This window comes from Ambystoma mexicanum, chromosome 1p, assembly GCF_040938575.1.
Source record: "Ambystoma mexicanum isolate Mex_15411 chromosome 1p, UKY_AmexF1_1, whole genome shotgun sequence".
Lineage (NCBI taxonomy): Eukaryota > Metazoa > Chordata > Amphibia > Caudata > Ambystomatidae > Ambystoma > Ambystoma mexicanum.
In genome coordinates this window covers 810,770,878-810,791,864 of record NC_090921.1, presented here as the reverse complement: position 1 = coordinate 810,791,864, position 20,987 = coordinate 810,770,878, and the positions used below count along the sequence as shown (strand labels likewise).

Genomic DNA, 20,987 nt, shown 5'->3' with positions numbered 1-20,987 from the left:
GGACCCCCTCGTCTGTCCCTCAAATGTTCACACTCTCCTATCTCCTCTCTTCTCCACTCTCTTCTCCCCCCCTCTCCTCTCTCATTCCTCTTCTCTCCACTTTCTCCTGTCCCTCCTCTGGTGGCAGCTGGGCGTGCTGGTATTGGTAGTTCTGTAAAGACACAAGAAGAACTGAGGACCGTATTGGAACTGCAAGGAATGGAATGTTTGACTGTGGCGCCACATTCACTATACAAGGTACATCCAGAGGGGCAGAGACTGAGCCCCTCCCAACTCCCTCATCCCAACATTGGGGCAGGACTGGTTCTGGTAAAAACCCTGATAGGCCTCCTGTCCGGGGCTGGGAAGAGTCCCTGCTCCCCTTGACAGGGTCAAGCCCCGGACCTTGTCGCACATGCCCAACTATGTAGCAGTATTGGCACTTTTTGTGATTGTGCTGCAATATATGCTACTGTACAACACATTTACGGAGCTGGTGCAGCCCCCCAGCATACACATGCATGTGTCTGTCACAGTCTCTCTCTGAGACGGACACATGTGCACACTCATTCAAACACTTGCACGCAAACAAGCACTTAGAAAACACACACGCAAACATTCACTCATGTGCAGAATTCATGCAAACTCTCGTGTGATCACGTTTAATTCACAAAAGGCAAGCACATGAACACTTTAACACTCAATTAAACGTGTGAACACACATATTTAATTCATCACAGACGTGCATACAAACACTTTAATTTCCTTTATTTTGCAAGCTTTCCTTTCATTTTCCATCGAATGATGGCTGTCGCTGTCCCCTTCAGTCAGGATGCCGAGACTATGGGGTGGTCAGGGTGGTGTGGGGACACTAAAATAGACAAAATCAAAAGCGTTGCTGAAGAAACAGAGCCAGCGCTGCTGCCCAATCCTTCCTGTGTGCATCTGCTGCTCTTGCCCTACCTAGTTGCCTCTCCCGGAACCTTCCTCCTGCCACCTCTTTCAGCACCCCGAGGGGAGAATCACTGCCTGAGGCAAGCCAAGGAGAGATGGGTGACTGGGTGTGGGACTATGAGAGGGGTGCCTGGTTGGTCCTGGCTGCTGTGAGCATGGAAAGGGCGAGGCGACATGCAAACAGAGATTGGTGGCTGGCCAGAGCAAGTGAATCACTGTGCAGCCCCAAACCAGAAATTCCATACATGTAGCATCCTACACTACTGATTGGCCAAAATCCACGGGCAGTGCTAATTGCCATGCCAACCAGATTTTCTGTTTTTCAGCACTCATCCTCTCTTTGTCTCTAGCAATGGCTTTGCCATATATCGTGCCATCAAAAGTTTGTTCTTTAAATCAGATTTTCCTCAAATAACCCTTTGGTGTATGTTTAGCGCAGATGATTGAGCTCTGTTTATCATTTGCCTATGTGTCAGGAAGTGGACCTATCTAAAAAATCTGTTAACAACCTTCAAATAACTGGACATTTTAATCACAATGCTGGTCTGAGCAATAATCCTGGGCCTTCTTGCCACTAACTGTTCGCTAGTACTACAGGATTAGAGATGGTATCTGGTACACAGTAGGATTTCAATATTAATCGTCTGGGCATCTCATCATAAATCGGATGTAATCCCGTGTGTTTGTTTTCCAGTGCTTGTGTCCACCGAACAGCTGGTTTACATGAGACTGTATCTATGCTGTCCAACAGACTAGGTGCACACAGTCTTGTGTACTCAATGACGACACTGCATCTCAATGGGAAGGCAATCCTACATAACAAGACTATCTGTCTCGGCAGATTTTTCCATGCAGTTATTATTTTACAGTTGTTTAACGTGATTATTTTTTTGTTGCTCTTTGGTAGTCTGATACTCTAGTTTCGAAGGTCTGTAAGATCTCTATCGGTCCTACCTATTTATCGGGACAGTGCTGGGCAGAATAACCAACATTTGTGACCTTAGAAGCCAGTGAAGAAATCCTCACCATGGCCTTTTCAGGGTTTTCTGTGATAATAATGTGTTGTTGTCAGTGTTTGGTGGTAACTTTGTGTGTGATCACACAGATTGCAATTATAGTACTCTGCAGCTCTTGCTGTGTTTTAGGACGTTGTATTCAGTAGCTCTTTACTTTGGTAGTGCCTCTGTGTTTGATCAAAGAGAATTCGCTAATCACGCCCTTCAGCTCTCAGTGTGTTGGTCAGATCCTTGTTCATCCATTGTGTTCTTTGCGCAGGTTTGTATTGTGCTGAACAAGGGGATGCATACCTCCTAATTAGTATTGTCTGCAGGTATCCCTTAGACCTGCCCACAGGAAAAGCTCAACAAAAAGCCTCTGAAACAATCTGCATTTGTGTGTTTGGGTGTGCTTTTAGCTTGGTCTGAGGCACAGTTCCCACTATACAATGTCCAATGGCTCTTCTTGTCCCTACTTAACATTGTATGAATGTCAAACGTGGCAATTGCCGTGCTCTTGATTTACACTTTAGTTAATTATTTGGAGAGAAAAAAACAGTGCAAGACCATGGTTAGAGTTCAACAACTTTATTCATAAGGTCTGTCCGTGGTCTGGACTTCTGATTTAATTCTGCTGGGTAACCTTGCTTCCTTTCTCCCTTAGGTCTTCCTCGTGTGAACTTCGTTTTTGTGTTTCAGTGTTATCTCAGTCTATTTATTGGAGTTAGAAACTTTGTGTTAAAATTCCAATTTGCAGGATTTCTCTCTTTGGTCACTTTGGTGTTTGGCTCTGTGAACTGTTCCAGCATGATGCAGCGTCTCTCCTTTCAGTCAGTTTCTCAGTTGGCTCCAAGAACTCTGCCATTGTGTTCCTGAATGGAGCATTTCTCCTTGCATTCAGTTTCTGTCATGCCCGCGCCGCTGGCACACGCATTGGCAACCATCATGGACTACTTGGTACTCAGTTATCCTCCTAATACTCCTTGAACAACTCCTTTTCACGCCTTGGTCTTTTATTTCCATTTGCTCAACTTTGGTTCTTTCTTATTTTATTCAAATAACTACATTTACCATAATGCACCTGGCTACAGTCCTCAATTCCTGGCTATTCTCATTCATCGTTATTGGGACCACAATCCCCAGAAGCCCTAGCGGCCAGTGCTGCTTCCACCTGCTCAGGACCAGAGAGGAAGGAGGCAGATTGTCATCAGGTGTGCTGCCCCAGGTGCTGTCAATTAGCCTGCCTCAGAACAGGGGAAGGCTGTATATAAGCAGCTGCCTGCAGGAGCACTGTGTCTTGCATCTTGAGATCTCCCCCCTCCTGTTTGCCTTGACCCGCTACTTTGTATGCTGTTCCTGTTGCTGCATTATCCTGTTTTGATCCAGTGCCCTTTCTGGGCTTCCTGCCTTGCAGCCTACTACAGTCCTCTGCAGCCCTCTACAGCCAGCAGCCCTGCTCCTCTGGGCTCACTCCTTGCTGCCCTGCTCTTCTGGGCTCCTTGCCTTGCAGCCTGCCTCACTCCAAATGCCTACAGTCTTTGTCCTCAGGGCTTCCTGCCCTGCAGCCTGCCTCACTACGGCTGCCTACAGTCCTTGTCCTCTGGGCTCCCTGCCCTACAGCCTGCAACCCTCTGCTGTCTCCAAGCCCTTGTCCTCTGGGCTTCCTGCCCTGCAGCCTGCCTCACTCCGGCTGCCTACAGTCCTTGTCCTCTGGGCTCCCTGCCCTACAGCCTGCAACCCTCTGCTGTCTCCAAGCCCTTGTCCTCTGGGCTCCCTACCTTGCAGCCTGCACCTCTTCGCTGCCTACAGCCCTTGTCCTCTGGGCTCCTTCCTTGCAGCCTGCTCCCTCCGCTGCCTACAGCCCGTGTCCTCTGGACTCCCTGCCTTGTGGCTTGCTACACTCCTCTGCAGTGCAGCCTGTTTTACACTTAGCTGCCTACAGCCCTGCTCCTCTGGGCTCCCTACCTCGCGGCCCTATTCTTTTGGGCTCTCTGTCTGTCGCCTCCTACTAATCTCTCTCTGTCCTGTTCTTCTGGACTCCCTGCCTTGCAGCCTACTACAGTCCTCCGCAGTCCACTACAGTTTGCCTGCACCTAGTGCCACTCTTGACTGCAGACCTGCTTCCTACTTTGCAGCCCTTCTGTTTTCCTGACTGCTGCTCCCTTGTTCTCTTCCTTGAGTCCTCTGTACTCCACCTTAGGTTATCTACTTCATATCTACTTCAATCTAACTGCCTTCCTTAATTTCCTTCTGCTAGATTGCTCATTGACTTCCTTTTCGCTGGATATATCTGTTCTTGTCTTCTCATGTGTCTTATGTAATCCCTATGTACAGAGCTTGCCTGTTGGTTTCCGGCAGGCAACCTCTACCCCTTCCCTTGTCGCGTTTTCAGTGTTACAGACACCCACTGCTGTTGTTCCCAGCCATGAGCATACAGTGTGGGCCTCTGTTATAGCAATCTGTGCAGAAGGCTGGAGTTTCCAAAGGTTCGTGGAACACTCTTTCCCATTTCAGCATACACCCTAAGAGGGAATCCAGTCTGTTTGTACCTTTGTATCTTTTGCCCCTTTTGGCTCACAGCTACAGTTTCCTACTCTTCTTTCTTGTTTAACTCCCTGCTGTGTGTGCTTATCTGCTACCTTACTTCGACACAGCCACCCAAAATCTACCTGGGTACCCTGTGCCACTCTTGAAAGAGTGCCATTCCTGACAGTTTCTGCATTGGCTCTGGGAACTCGGTCTTCAATTTCCTGCTTGTGGCATTTCTCCTTTGAGTCCGTTTTTCACATGACGCTGTTCAATATCCCTCCTGGTTCCAGCCACAAGACTTGCTCTTTGCTATCACTTTATCAAATGGCTGTATCGGGTTTTGTCTTGGGTATCCTGTCTTCATCGTGTGGTCTTCCCACCGGTTCTCCCAATCCACAATGGCAGCCTCAGCAACTCTCTCTCCAGCTTAGGTTCCACTTGTCTTCCGCCTCTTTCTTCTTGTCTATTCCCTTGTGTAGTCTTCCCAAACAGGGACTCCTCTGGTGGCTCTGTGTGGTCACAGATTCTGGCTTTCCATCTCTACTTCTCACTCCCCAACCTATCAGCAGCCTTCTCTCTCATGCTTTCTACATGTGGCCAATATCTTTTTCTCTCTGGTGCTTGCAGGCTCTCTTTGTGACATTGTCTGCCTTAATGGGCTCTATATTGCTTCCCTGTGTTGCTCGTTGCAGCATCATCAGGTCTTCCCCTCAGGGTTGCCAGAAATGGATACCTACATATATATATATATAGCCCAGGTGAGCCCGAAAGCTTCTAGCCCTGTTGTGTGTTCGCTCAATCGACTTCACGATTGCATTCTGTCATACAATAAAGTTATCACACAGTATCTTTTGTTGTGTATGGAGAGTGCATTTACAAAACCCAAAGGGGTATTTTTATGTTCACATTGCATTGTGACACTTGTCAAAACCCAAAGGAGTATTTTTATGTTCACATTGCATTGTGGTACTTGTCAAAACCCAAAGGAGTATTTTTATGTTCACATTGCATTGTGGTACTTGTCAAAACCCAAAGGAGTATTTTTATGTTCACATTGCATATTTTGTTGTGTTTGGAAAGTGCATTTGCAAAACCCAAAGGAGTATTTTTATGTTCACCTTGCATTGTGGTACTTGTCAAAACCCAAAGGAGTATTTTTATGTTCACCTTGCATTGTGGTACTTGTCAAAACCCAAAGGAGTATTTTTAAGTTCACATTGCATTGTGTTACTTGTCAAAACCCAAAGGAGTATTTTTATGTTCACATTGCATCTTTTGTTGTGTATGGAAAGTGCATTTGCAAAACCCAAAGGAGTATTTTTATGTTCACATTGCATCTTTTGTTGTGTTTGGAAAGTGCATTTGCAAAACCCAAAGGAGTATTTGTATGTTCACCTTGCATTGTGGTACTTGTCAAAACCCAAAGGAGTATTTTTATGTTCACCTTGCATTGTGGTACTTGTCAAAACCCAAAGGAGTATTTTTAAGTTCACATTGCATTGTGTTACTTGTCAAAACCCAAAGGAGTATTTTTATGTTCACATTGCATCTTTTGTTGTGTATGGAAAGTGCATTTGCAAAACCCAAAGGGGTATTTTTATGTTCACATTGCATGGTGGTACTTGTCAAGACCCAAAGGAGTATTTATATGTTCACATTGCATGGTGGTACCTGTTTTCCATTTAAGGTGGGTACAATAAAGCAACATCCACAATTCCTTTATTTACATATTTCTTTAAGGTTTTATATTTTGGTCAAGTTCGTTTATTTTGATTTGTGTACCTTTCACAGCTCTTTATTTGATATTTGTAGTGAAAGCATAAACGCAACAGAATGCAGAGTAATGCAAGTCTAATCATTCACCTATTGATTCTTGAACTTCAGGTCTTAGGCACACAAATCTGCAGCTTGTAATTATGAACAATGTAAAGAAAATGTTGAATAAAGGGGGGGAAACAGTTTTCACGCATTCATATCGTCGTTGAAATAAAGACATTTTAAAACCAGGGTAATGGGTTATTTTGTGTCTCCTTTAATGAGTCTTGAGAGAATATTTCAGTAGTCAACTGGTGGAGCAGTGGGGGGGCTCTCGGTTGCATCATCTCCTATCACCCAAATATCAACGCTAATATATGGACACTTGCTGCCATTCACACTGGACACGGAGTTTGCCCGTTCAGATGTGCGCAGACACATGACGTCATTTGCATGTCCTTAATGCTAGATTTGGCAGCGTGATGCTTTTGACACAGTGTCCTGCTAATGGTCGTTCTGAAGGTAAATGGGTGCTGAAAATCCCCCAGGAGAGAAAAGCCTTCGGTGGCCCCCTTGCGGCTCAGCCTTCTGCTGGCCTTGTTACCTACTTTTTGAGGTAATTCAGTCTGCCGTGGAAAGTAGACCAAACCAGTCCACTATTGGGCAACCCGCACACTTGTGTGGGAAATAGCCTGGTCTGGCAACCCTGCTTCCCCTCTCACAGCCTCGGGCTCGTGATGCCGCGGGAAGCGTTGCAGGGTTATGTTCAATGAGGAAAAAAAACTCACAGTTCATCTTCGTTTGCAATTTCCTGGCGGGGGTTTTGCCACAGCACTGAAGTAGGGTGACCAACCAGGACACGGCAACTAACATAAAAGTAGGACTAACTCTTGTAAGTGGTAGTCAAGGCACTACACTTCAGTAGCGTTTGGAGGAGAAGGGGGGTTTAAGTGTTAGTGCTCCAAGAAATACATATTATAATTAATGAATCACAAACTAACACTATCTTAAGTTGTAAAATGCAGAATTTCTTCTTTGAGAGATTGTGCATGCCTCCCTGCTGCCAGCTATGACGACCACCTACTACAAAAAACCAGGACCCAGGGACGTCATTTAGGGGTCGCCAAACCTGTGAGGTCTCCCTTGCGACCTCTGTGGTCTCCCTTCCGAAAAAAGAAATAAATAAATAAACACAGAACTTTTTTATTTTTTATTTTTTTTTGGAATGCATAAGCTCCTGGGGTCTGGCCAGCACCATGTGGCTCTTTACTTCTGGAGTGGCTGGCCTTCTTGTTCAAGCCCCTTTAAAAAAAAAGAACAATAAGAACAAGGGTGTGCCACAAGTGTAACACTTTTAGCACTGACCATAAATGAGAAAGAATCGGAATACCAAATAATGTGTCTTTCTGGAAATTTGTACAATAATTGCTAGACTCATTAAAGGTTTATTTCGGGCACACTTCAGGGGACGAGTCACTGATTTAGTCTGTTCTTAAACGCCTCAACTCAGCTTTTCATCCTTCTGAGGTCGATAAAGGAGTACCAACACAGGTTGGGTGATATTGGGTGTGTATTTTTTCTATATAAAGCGCTTAAGCGTAATTGCTATATAATAACACATCATTATCATTTGGTCATGGTGCTTACATTCACAGTAATTTGGTAATATGGGCCTATATACACTGATCTTAACGATACATATGGCGATCCATTCTTGTATGAAATGTACATCACATTATAGTGATATCGTAACCAGGTGTGTTCCATTGCTTCCCGCGATATCACTTCGGGGTGGGATCAAATGACATCACTTCCTGTGATGTCATCAGGGGGTCCAGGGTTGTGTGATGTCACTTCCGCTACCCCTGGCATTTTGGTGGAATGACGTCCCTGCCAGGACCACTGCAGTTTCCAATGGGAACATACTCTTGAGAAAGGGGACAGGGCAGAGCACCAAATACTGGGACAGTGCTGGCAAAACCAGGACGTCTGGCCACCCTACACTGAAGGGAAAGGTATCAATGCCACCTAAAGAGGCCGTTTTCAAACCTCACCCCATTTGACATTGTGTCAGCTAAAGCACAGAATGACATTTTAAGCGTTCACACCAATCCCACTCCCAAAATTGAAGGAATTCATCAGTGTACTTCACACATTTGAGTGTATATAAACATTGTGATGTGTGTGGCAGTTGTTTATGGTAGTCATGACATTTGCCATTAAATAGCAACGTACGATTTGTTTGAGTTTCATTAAGCCCTCAGTGCCTGAATTCGGTTCTCTGCTTTTGGCACTAAACCCACTACCTCCCTGTGAAGGAGAGGCAGCGATGGCAGCGCTCTCAAGAAGACACAGTATTAATGCGATGGCTTTTGTTTGACGGGCCATCACTCTGTCGAACATCTATCACTGTAAGGATTAGCGGTGGACTTTCCGTGGAACAAAGAAGCAGATAAGCTGGCTGTTCCTCGCAAGTCTGTTATCACATCCCCTTTGCCTTGTAGAGAAATTAAAGGTTGATGGGTAAGCTGAGTAAGCAGTTGTAATGTGACACAGCAGAAGCAGCGGCAGTTTGTAACCCTGCCCTTTATCAGGGGTAGCCTTCTCCAAACGCGAAGGCAGAGTCACTGTTTGGCATTGCAGCCTGGCTTTCCTGTCCTGTGGATAACACACGGTATTGGAGACGAGACACCCCCTGTCTACCTTTGCAGCGGGCAAAGGTTTAAGTGGAGTCCCTACATGAAGGGTGCCAATCAGAACATAATGTTCTTGTGAAACGACTGTTTTGTTTTGACCTGCCTCATCACGCCCACCATTGCATGTTAAACATTTATATCCGCAGCCCTTATTGATACATTTGAATGGATGCTTTACTCCCACGGATTCCTCATCTATGATATTCTATCTCCAGCGTAACCAGAGGGCGCAGCACACCTCTGCCTAAAACCACTATATGACCCGTGCTGGCCCACTATATATCGAGGTGTTGTGCCCCATGCCCGCAGTTCTTATCTGTGCACTGGGTTCGCTTCCTGAACACTTCTACTCCGTGTTTTGTAAAAGAAATGCCTACTCCCACAAAGGCCTCGGCTTCAAGCCCTGAATGAGCTGAATGTCGGTTTCTGACCCTCACAGGATCTGTCAAGACGGCTTGCGGGAGGAGCATGACCCCTAATACGCAGGTTGCGTCAGTCTGCACATCTGAAGGTTCTCTGGAAATGGGTAGAGAAGCTCTTCACCCTTTTCCTCAAGGAAAAAGACAGCAAGAGATCTTGTTTGTGGTCGCAGGATAGTGGGTGGATGTCTGAAGACAGATCTCGGGCCCAAAAGGGGGAGGCAGCACTCTTCTTTCTCTTTGAATTCGAGGAATCGCCACTCCAGTACTCCCAGGAAGTGGCTCCACATGCATTGTTTCCCACCCAATCCTCCACCACAGGGAAATGCGTAGCTTTCAGGTTGAAGATGCTTCACATTGTCGCAAAGGCTCCGGCATCGACCCCGGAAGTGGCATAAAGGCCCACTGCCCTGCTTGGACAAGCCAGCAGGGATCCTGCAAAGCACTGCGACTGCCTGCCTAAGTGCTTGGTTTTGGCTTGTATGGGCGAGGACCCATCCCTGCATCGATACCCTCCATGCTTGGGCATCGAACGATCGGCACCGGCCACCTCTTCCTCTGCGTCATTGGCGTTGCTCAACGCTGATGATGCTGAGGCTCCTCTGGAGTATGCCCTGCTCAGCATGGCCGATTTTATGTCAAAGATGAGAGAGATCTCTGATGAGGAGGGTTAACACTATCCCTTTCGGGAATAGAACCCCTATGCCATCGAGGGCTGAAGGACTTCCCAGGGGAGTTCTATGGTGAGGGGGAAGGAGTGTTGAAATTGATTTTCGACTTGTAGGAGGCCAGTTATGTGGCTACATCCCCGGAGTTTGACATTTTATCAGTGTCGACTCCGGGCAAGACACATTCCAACGGGTGTTAGCCAAAGTGGTGAAGACCCTAGGATTGTCAACCCCTTCCAGGCTGAAAGTTCAGTTTGAGTTTATGAACGTCAAGGATGAATGTCTTCAGATAGAGAACTTGCAGTCCTTCAACCTAGCAGTTCAGGCGCCGGTGATGGATGCTTGGGAAAGGCCTGCCTCCGTCTTGGCAAAGAAACATCACCCAGCTTCTTCAAACATGGCCTTTCTCTCCACCCATGCTTGGTTTAAGAGCTTGGAGGTTAAAGCTGCAACGTCCAACCTGAAAACGCCCAGATTTCCTTTGCTGCCACAGGATAGAGGAAGCAAGAGGTTGGATACATGGGGAAAAAGGTTTTCACCTCGGGCTGTCTTGCCCTCAGAGTTATAAATGCTTCCTGTGGCCTGGATACAAATCTTATTTTGGCCTATGGTCTGCAATGTGTGGGATGGCTCGACACCTACCTGACGGGGAGGTGAGAGAGGGCTTTGAGGTCCTGGTTCAAGATAGCAGAGCAGCATCTCATTAGACATTGCAGCCAGGGCTGGACACAGCTGACTGTGTGGGACAGGCAATGGCTACGGGCACAGTGGTGAGAAGGTGCTCCTGGATGAGGACCTCCGGGTTCACACAGGAAGTGGAGGCAAAGCTCCTAGTGTCAGGGATAGGCTGCAGTGGTCCGTGTGGCACCGGTGGAAGCGGATTGGTGCTCCATATTTCCCCAAAATGGCTGCTCTTAGTAGCTGCGGCATTCCAGTTTCTGGCGACTCTCACGGAAGGTTGACTCCGCCCGCTGAGGTGGACAGAGGATTTCACGAAGCACAGCCCGAGTTGCTTCGCGTTGCTACATTTCTAAGCAAACGCTCTGTGAGTTCGCCTAGGTTATTCCTTGTTTCCTTGTTGAATCCAATACTTTATGCTCAGTCTCATCCTCCTTCCTGTTCTTTCTCTTCCAGAACCTCTGCTTTCAGTCCGTGTCTTTTCTGCGTTGAGTCTCCCGGTCCTAGTGGTTATGCCCACTTTGGTATGAATTCTAATTTTCGATCCCTCCTTCCTCGTGCCTTCTCCCTGTAACCCTGATTCTCATTATCACAGCTTCCAAACTATCAGCGACAGCCTATGTTTCGCTACGGTACTGGCCATACAGGCAGATCCTAGCTCCACTTACAGAGCTTTTCGTTACCTTGCAGACAACGTACAGACCACGACCCTCATCACCGCACCTTCTGCGCTAACAGACAAAATATTCAGTAGGTGACTTCCCGTGCCCAGCTGCTTTCCTGAGCCCGAGCCACCTTCTTCATTCTACTCTTTTCCTCTTCAGCTCCATTGGAGTTTCCAACTGTGAATCCTCTAAAATGGTCTACGTCTATTACATTGGAGCACGAAACAACAAGCCCAAATACCCAGTTGACATACTAAGGGTATTTACATGCCCCCCTATCTCAAGTTTTACCCTTGTTATTGAATACTCTGTAGCCCTTCTCCCTACATTTCAGCTCAGATTGACTTCCACCTCCGGGGCACTATCCATCTCCTCTTCATCCCAGTTCTGAAGAACACCATCCAGAGAAGACGCAGGGTTTTCTTCCCCAGAGGATTTCCCTGGAAACTCTATTCTCTCCTGGCAATTTCACTAAGAGAGGGTAGGGTGACCAGGAGAATTCTCACTCTCTTCACACTGCAGCATCTGATCCAGGTTAGTGAAACTGTGTGCCTTAACCCTGGTATTTACTTGCTAAGCAGTACACTTAGATATGCCTTTTGAAGGGCAATACTTCTTTGGGGCCAATATTGAGGACTTGTTACAGAGGTTCCAGTCCTCTAAGGCCACTGCAAAGTCCCTGGGTCTAGCAGTGCAACAACCCTCGACTCCCGCTGGTAGGGAAAGAGGATTTCAGCCCTCCAGCATATATGCCCATCATGGAATAGGTGCAAGCATCCTCGGGCAAACAGCAACAACAACTTTTGCAGGGGCAGAGGAGCTCCAAGGTGTGTAATCTCTGCCTCAGTGGTGCCCTCTGCTGCCCCCAGTGCAAAGCTCCAGGGAAGGGCACTTCTTTCATGAGTCCCCAGTGTAAGGGAGAATTTCCTGGTTCGGTTTGGAATGGTAGTGCATTAGGTCCGATGCTTGGCTTTGCAGGCCATTCAACAGGGATATTGTCTGCCTTTCACTGAAACCTTCCAGATCATCCTCCTTCCAGCCCTCTTTTGCCTCCAAACCCTCGATCAAACTGGAACCTCGTTCGGAACGAGGCAGAGGCTGGTAATCAGTTTTTTTTCTGGTTCCGAAGGAGGAGGAGGACAGGTGCTTGCGCCCCCTTCCTGAATCTGAGGTTACTGCCAAGGGGCACAAATTCAGTTTGCAAGCCACTAGCTAGCCATAAAAAGTCACTCACCACCTCAATACTATATGTACAGGCAGCACACAATTTCCTACTCACCAAGATTCAATTATTACTTTATACATTTTGCGCCCTTATGTGACAATCACAGAAAGCACAGGAAGTACCCGAGATTAATTGTGAGCCATTGCCACTACCATTTTAAAGTCCTGCGGTTCGGTCTATTTTTGGAACCCAGGGTTTTCATCAAGCTGCTGGCAGTGGTCGCGGCTCGCCTCGGGGGAACACATTTGGATGGTGTCAGTCTTCCAATCCTAGGAATAATTTCCTGCCTCAGCCTTCCTTCCCTTGTTGGGTCTCATGGCCTCCTGCATTCTGGTAGTTCCGGAGGCCTGACTGTGCATAAGGTCATTTCAGTGGCTCCTCGGTTGCCATTGGTCTCGGTATCAGGGGAACATGTCCAAACTTTTGCAGGTCTTGAGCAAACTTTCTTGAGACTTCAGGTGGTGGTCCATGCGAGATAAGCTGTTGAAGGTGGTTTCGGTTCTGCAACCCTGCCCTCAGCTAACTGGGATCACTGATGGGTCCTTGAAAGGTTGAGTTTCTCACATATCGGATCCGATGGTGAGCGGACTCTGTCTCTGGAGCACTAGAGCTGGCTGGAATTGAGGGCAATCAGGCTGTCTCTGGTTGTCGTTCTCCTCTATGTGTAAGGCAACTGAATATTGGTCCTAACGGGCAACATATAGACATGCACTCATCTCAACAAGCGAGGTGGTGTGGGGTCGTTGCATCTCTGCAGGGAAGCAATACGACTGTGGTTCTGGGCTCTGCAGAACAAGGTCTCTTTGACGGCGGCTCATCCTGCTGGAACATAGAATGTCATAACAGATGCCTTGAGCAGACAGACGTCAGCCTCCAACGAGTGGGAGCTCTACCAGGAACTTCTGGAGGAGTTCTCCTACTGGAAGACTCCTCAAGTGGACCTCTTCACTTCCAGTGTGACCAGGAAGTGTGAGTTGTTCCACTTCAGGGAATTTCCTCGGCAGGGAGCAATGGGGCACACACTGACAATAGCCTCGACGTTCGACCACCACTATGCTTTTCTGACAATCCCTGTCATACCACTGGTTCACAGGAAACTAAGCCTGTTGAGGTCCATGTTGATTTTGATCACTCCAGACTGGACTCCGAGAACGTGGCACCCGGAGTTGCTGGACATGTCCATCTGCTCTCCCTTGCCCCTCCCAAAGAGAATGGATCTGCTCTCCCAGCGGGAGTGGTGAGTCCTCCATTGGAACCTCAGCAGCTTGAACCTTCATGCTTGGCATCTGAGAGGCTGAGATACAAAGAGTGGGACCTGGTGCACAATGTCCTGGTTGTGCTTTTCTCAGCTCAGAGACACACCAACCCGGATGGAGTAAAAATGTATTCTATCTATTCATTGAATAGAAAAAAGACCAGTTTAGAAAGACTGCTATGTGACTGCACAGAGTGGTCTTTCTAAATCAAACTGTCATGCCCCTGCCACACACAAGTGCTTGTAGGGGCTGACAGGCAATTTCTGAACCCGGACAAGGCGTTGCTGGAGAACAGGTTAGTGTTTATTTGTGTGTGTATATATGTGTGTGTGTGTTGTTGCATGTTTTTGTGTTTATGGGTTTGGGAATTCTTGGGTGGGGAAGGGAGGTGGTGGCGGCTGAGACATAGGGATTCGATTTTGAAGACATCCTGCCAGCGTGGGTGCGGGGAAAAGGAATGTGATATTTTCACTTTTTGCAGGCTGCAAAAAATCATTCAAAAATAATCGGTCTTTTTAGAAGCGAAAATATCAGGTGGAACCTCATCAAGCCTATGTATGTCTACAGATGGTGTAAACTAATGTCTTGGACCCGGAAGAGAGATATGACCCTGTCCCTCTCCTTTGTTTGGGATTGTTTGATTTCCAAGGCCCAGCGGCCCTGCAGATCAGCACTGTGAGGTTTTCAAAGTTTTCAGAAGGACCCTGAGCAAGGCTCTTCCTTTACAATTCCCACTGTGATGCAATTTTTGCAGGGACTGTTAATTTCATTTCCACCATGGCAGTTTGCGGTTCCACTGTGGGATTTGAATTTAGTGTTATGTCTTACAGGTGCTCTGATTGAGCCCTTGCATTCATGTTCTCTTAGATTGGTCATCTTTAAGGTAATTTTCCAGGTTGATTTGAGAGTCATTCCTCCAAAAGGTGGGCTCAGACTTCATCTCTCTCAAAAGATCCAACCTCTATTGTTTTTTCCTCTGCCCCATCCTTCTAAGGCAGAGGAGCGGTTCCATCTGCTGTACCCAGTGCAGTCTCTCAACTAAATAAGTCTCTTGGTCGAGGGACGTCAGGAAAGATTACCATCTTTTTGTGGGTTATGCTGGTGGCTACCTTGGCTTCTCTACACACGTTTCACAAACATTACTGCTTGGTTTCCCTTTTAGGGCAGGATACATGCTTGAGCAGAACAATCCTCCAGTTTTCTGGTTTAGGTGGTGTCCTCTTGCTCTCCTCCCTCCTCCAGATCAACGTACTGCTACGGAAGTCTATCATAGATGAGGAATCTGTGTCAGGAAAGGATCAATTAGAAGAACAAATTAGTTACCTCTTGGTTATGTCACTTCTGATGGATGTTCTTACCACAGATTCCTTATTGTCCCCCCAGCCTGCCCCACTTGGTGGATAAGTAATACACCGTTTTATTCAAACAAGCTCTTTTCAACCTTGTGTGTTCTTCACAGTATCAAGGGCCTTTGTCGGAGCATGCAACGGGTTGAGCAGAGGGGGGTGCCAACCAAGCCTAACATACAGTGCCTGGTGCACGGCCACATGCTCTCAGACCTTCCACCTTCCTACCCTGCACCACCACGACCAGAAACCTTAGACTAGGTTCCAGGACACATCAAACACACACTCCCATCATAGCGCAACGGAACCCAATTCTGCTATTCCTGACACACACATCATAGCACCTCCTGACAACTCGCACACTCCCGTCCCCAATGACTCCACCCCACTTCTACTCAGTAGAAAGTCACAGTCCACTACCCCAACGATCAAACGTGCGCTCATTAACGCAAGATCTCTAACCGTACACGCTCTCGACATAGCTGACATTATCTCTACCAATGACCTTGATTTCCTAGCTATCACTGAGACCTGGCTCCATGCAGCATCAGGACCCACCCTTGCACTAGCCATCCCAAATGGTTATTCCATATACCGCCTAGACAGACGAACAGCTAAAGGCGGAGGTGTCGCCTTCATAGCAAAGACCTCCCTCAATATCAGACACATACTCAACCAAACACTCCCACCTGCAGAATTACTCACCATCAAACTATCCACAGCCAACACGAACACCATCACCATCCACCTCATATATAGACCGCCTGGCCCCATCTCTTCCTTCAACGATGATATCGCTCTCCTGCTCTCTAACAACACCAAACCTAACTCACAGATACTTATTCTAGGCAATTTCAATCTCGGCTATAACGACACCAAAGATGACAAAGCAAACATGGTCGCCAACACTATGTCAGAGCTAGGATTCACCCATCACATTTCTCAACCAACTCACAACAAAGGTAGAACCCTTGACTGGTTAGCGGACCTAAACTGCAACACCACAATTCTATCCAACACACCCTGTGCCTGGACTGACCACCACCTTATCACCTTCAGCATCAATAAAGATAAACAAGCCTCACCACCACCATCTAATGCTCCACCTGCACTCACAAGAAATAGCAAAAATATCACAGTCGAGAAACTAATCCCACTGCTCCAACCCATCATCAACTTAACACCCACCATTGTTAACCTCACGGATCTAGTAGACCTTTACAACACAACAATTCTCAAAGCCATCAGTAGTGTTGCGCCACTTAAACTACGCAAACCCAAACCACGTGCGCACCTTAATTCTTGGTTCACCCGTGACCTAAAAACCCTTCCAAAAACAAGAGACATGCCAATCCCCATCCCTATACCTGACACATGCACCAAAGATACCTCTTGGTGCATGAACATCCAAGAATCCCTTCTAGGAAAAATTGCCATGCTTCAAACAAAAATCGAGTCCAAGAAAGCAAGCCTCACCATTGCTGATAGCCATACCTCACCCCCACCCACCAAACAAATAGACAACAATACCCCATTCGAATTTTCAACTATCACCACCGAAGAGGTCGAAGACATAATATCCACCCTGAAACCATCCAAATGCCAAGGCGACACCTGCCCGGCCCCAGTAATCAAAGACGCGGCCAAACATCTAGCTCCATTCATCACTTCACTCATAAATTCATCATTCACATCGAGCATAGTACCCGACAACCTTAAGGACTCCTGGGTCTTACCCCTGCTCAAGAAACCTTCACTGGATCCCAACATCCCTACCAACTACAGACCCATCACTACAGTGCCTTTCCTTTTAAAAATTCTGGATAGATCAGCCTACCTGCAGATCCAGAACCACCTAGAGAAAAACAACCTACTTGGACTAAGACAATCGGGTTTCCGCCCTAAACATGGCACAGAGACCACCTTGCTCGACCGCAAGACACAAATGGACAACCTAAAAGACAATGGCAAACTGGCCCTTCTACTCCTTCTTGACCTCTCGGCCACCTTCGACTTGGTTAACCACGACATTCTATGCAAACACCTAGCAACTGCAGCTAACTTTTCTGACAAAGCCAACACCTGGATTCAATCTTTCTTGAATAACAGATCCATGAGGTTCTTTGCGCCCGCCGCCGAACCAGCCCCCGTAACCTGCGGCGTCCCACAGGGATCATGCGTCTCACCCACATTATACAATGTGTTTACCAAACCCCTATTCGACATCCTGGATCATTTGGGTGTCATCTACACAAATTATGCAGATGACACTCAAATACTCATCTGACAACATAGTCCTCAACGACATTTGTTGTATCATTCAAGAATGGATGGCCAAGCATGGACTTTGCATCAATGACGAAAAGATAAAGCTTCTTCACCTAGGCTCCCAATCCAGACTCGACAACCTTGACAAACTTTATCAAACATTCACCATTGACGGCAACAACAGTCCTGTATCTTACCACGTCAAAATCTTAGGGATATACCTTGACTCCTCCCTCACCTTGACTAGGCAAATCAACGCCATCTCATCCTCCTACGCCTACACTGCAAGCTTATCAACGCCTGCAGACCCTACCTAACGCCCTCCAATTTCACAACCTTCGCCAGAGCTCTAGTACTCTCAAAATTCGACTACTCTAATTCACTATACCTGGGCACTAGCCAAAAGAACATCAACAAGTTACAAGTAGTTCAAAACAATGCTCTAAGAGCAGCCCTGAATATTCCAAAATCGGAACACATCTCAGATTTAAGACGATCCACCCAATGGCTATCTGTACCCCAAAGAATCAAGTACCAAAAAACACTCCCTCACCCACAAGTGCCTGTCCAACCAATCCCCCAGATACCTGGCAGACAACTTCACTCTCAATATTCCATCTAGGCCAACCAGATCAGTTCAAACCCACTGCTTAAATGTCCCCAGACACAAGCTCCAAAGAGCAGGTGGCACAAGCTTCCCTGTGCTTGCCTCGAAACTCTGGAATTCCCTACCACTTGCTCTCAGAACTGAACCATCCTTCCACTGATTCAGACAAAATGCCAAAACCTGGCTACTCGCCAAAGAAGCCTAAACCCGCACCTATCACCCACCCGCGACACTTGTACATATATTTATAGATATACATAGCTACCACAACCTGTAAATACCTTACTGCTCAAATATCTATATATATATCTAACACTCTCAGACTATTTTTGGTGCTCATACCTTACATATCCTGTACCAAAATAACTATGTAGATGTATATATCATCATGCACTACAATCTAAGTATATGTATATATTTTATGTAACCATGCCAAGCGCCCAGATGCCCCAGGGCCAGGCAGAGCTATACAAAAACAATAAACTAAACTAAACATGTAACAGTGAATACAGCCCGGGTTCCGAGCTTCCTGAACGGGCTGTACTCCCATGCCCCCTGACAGGGTGATAATGTCTGTATGGGAGTGGTTGGACTAGTGACCCTGGGGGATGTGCATGTGCAGTTCATGCTGTTCCGTTTGAAGCAAAGTAGTCATTTATGGTTCATCCTCAAGGTGTGAGCAATTTCCTTTGCTGTAAAAGGGGCGAGGCAGCTGTATGCCAGTAATATTAAAGTGGGAGAGTAAACTGACACTTTAGAGTACGGCTGCAATCCTCCTAACTCGACAGTACTTGTATTTCTCATGAAGAGGCAAGTAGAGAGACTGCACGCTGCCTGACTTTTGCAGCTCAAGCTCTAATCCTAGTGGATGAGATGATTGTTGGTCAATATCAGACTTCTGCCTATCTGTGTTCTCCAATATTTGTAAGTCATTGTTCCTCCACATTGCCATGAACAGGATGCATATGATATTCCATTTATCCAGGTATGAATGTCAGATGGTTAGATACTTGAAAAAATTGTGAATGTTGAAATGTTTGAATGATGAGAGATCTAACCGCCACAATAAAGGGCTTTTCCGCACACTACCCTTCTCCAAGACATGATGAGCTGTGATATAAGAACATGCTTGTTGTTGATGATGATGATGCATTTGTTATGCTCAGATCCTTTCGGAACCAAGCAGAGAGTCTGCATCGAGGTGCAGATGTTATTTTGCTTGCTCAGTTTAGGAATAATGACAGAGTTGATGCTAGTGTCCAGATTTCAGCAAATGTATTACTGCCCTAGCCCTCTGTCCATCATCGTACTAATAATGCGCTTTTCTGTTCAGTTTTCTAGAAGAGGTCCAAGCTTCCGGATTCCAGAGCAGAAGCACAGAGAGTATTCATGTGACAGCGCGGCCAGGGTCCAGGCGGTGAGATGTGGGCACATGGAGCCTTGCCACCAGGCTGCCTGCTTATAGACCAGCCAGTCCTTTTATCCTTCCTTCGTTCCGGTGATGTTTGGAGCTCGCCCCTTGATCCACTTCTGAACTTTAAGACCACTCATGGAGTCCACAGTATGATGGCTTTTTGATGAAATGATGAGTCCAGGATGGAACACTGTGACAGTGGGGTAATCCTTAGCACAAGGAAAGGGTGATTGAACGTAACATCTGGATTTGCAATCTCCATCTAGAGGTGTAGGACCTCCTTTACATGAACTGGTATTTATTTTCTGTGCCTCTCTCACAGAGCTGTGCAGTTGGGTCTGCCGCCGCTGCCCATATGTTTCCACTCTGATGGTTTAATGAAGTTCCTACCCAGGCAGCAGGCTTCTAATCAGAAATGTGCACTGACCTCAAGCAACAGTAAGTGTATCACTGTGGAAGTGTTCTAGTCCGTCAGATCTACTGTTATCTTAAAAACTGTGGAGTTAATAAATCCTTCATGCCACAATGCTTCTCCGTGTTTTTAAATCTGTCAAGGGAGTGACTGTATTAATAATTTCACATCACAAGGCGCCCTTGTCTGCGCAGTGCGGGTGACCATTTGTGTCTGCCTGGGCACGTTTGATAGAACTGACCTGCTTGTCCCTGGATGGTGGTGACATGGAAATGGTTAGTGGCCTTTTGGAACTACCCTAGCACTGTCCCGTGAAGTGAACTTTTTCCAATGTTCATTTGCTTGCTGCTGTTAGAGTTAAATGCGCCCACTTGTACAGAATAGCACCCCATCTTGAAATGTGTTGAGGTGCTATTCAACCACACCAACAGGAGGAAGGAGATGACAATGCAGAAAGACTTATGTAAACGGAATGTTCGTAGCAACTGAGAGCTTGCTGTTGCCTGGGCTTTCAGAAGCAGGGATGAGTAGTTATGTAGCTTGGCAAACCAGTGCAGGGAAGCAGTCGACCCCTTTTATTACATGATCCATCATCATTGATTAATGCTGGCTAGGACTGATGGGAGTTGTAGTTCAAAACATCTGGATAGCAAAAGGCTACAGACTCGTGAACTAAAGTCCCAGCAGAATGGTGCTTTTAGAGACCTTAGGGTTCACCTTCAATGGGTTCACTGATCGAGAGAGCTGGGGGGCAGAAACACGTTCCCTTGATTTGACCCTCCCACCCTCCACCCAAAAGTCTAGTGATGCTGCATGTTGCATCCCTTTGAGGGAAAATTGAAATGGTATATTCCCAGGAACACAATATTTTGGACAAACACTCAAACCAAAGAACCAACCACTCGACAGAGCATAAGATATCATGGAAAATAGCCACAAAAGGAAGGCTCCATAGACTGATCATATACCTAGACCCAGACGAAAGCCCTCAACTGACTCTCCCACTCGTACGTACCGGATGAACCATATCCATACCGGCAGACGCTTCCAGATAGAATTGTGAATATCAGCATGGCCACACTTAGATGGAATTGCGGATATTGGCCTATGTCGCATCTAGA

At 46.7% G+C, this 20,987-nt stretch overlaps 1 protein-coding gene across 1 annotated transcript in view; it reads left to right on the top strand.

The window, feature by feature from the left end:
- Window positions 1-19,980, top strand: part of VPS45 (vacuolar protein sorting 45 homolog) — a 527,429-nt gene extending 507,449 nt beyond the window's left edge. Inside the window, exon 15 of the mRNA XM_069652302.1 lies at window positions 19,374-19,980. Within this exon, the coding sequence (XP_069508403.1) occupies window positions 19,374-19,461 (88 nt within the window). The 3' untranslated portion in view covers window positions 19,462-19,980. The remainder of the gene's footprint in view (window positions 1-19,373) is intronic.
- Window positions 19,981-20,987: the final 1,007 nt, after the last annotated feature.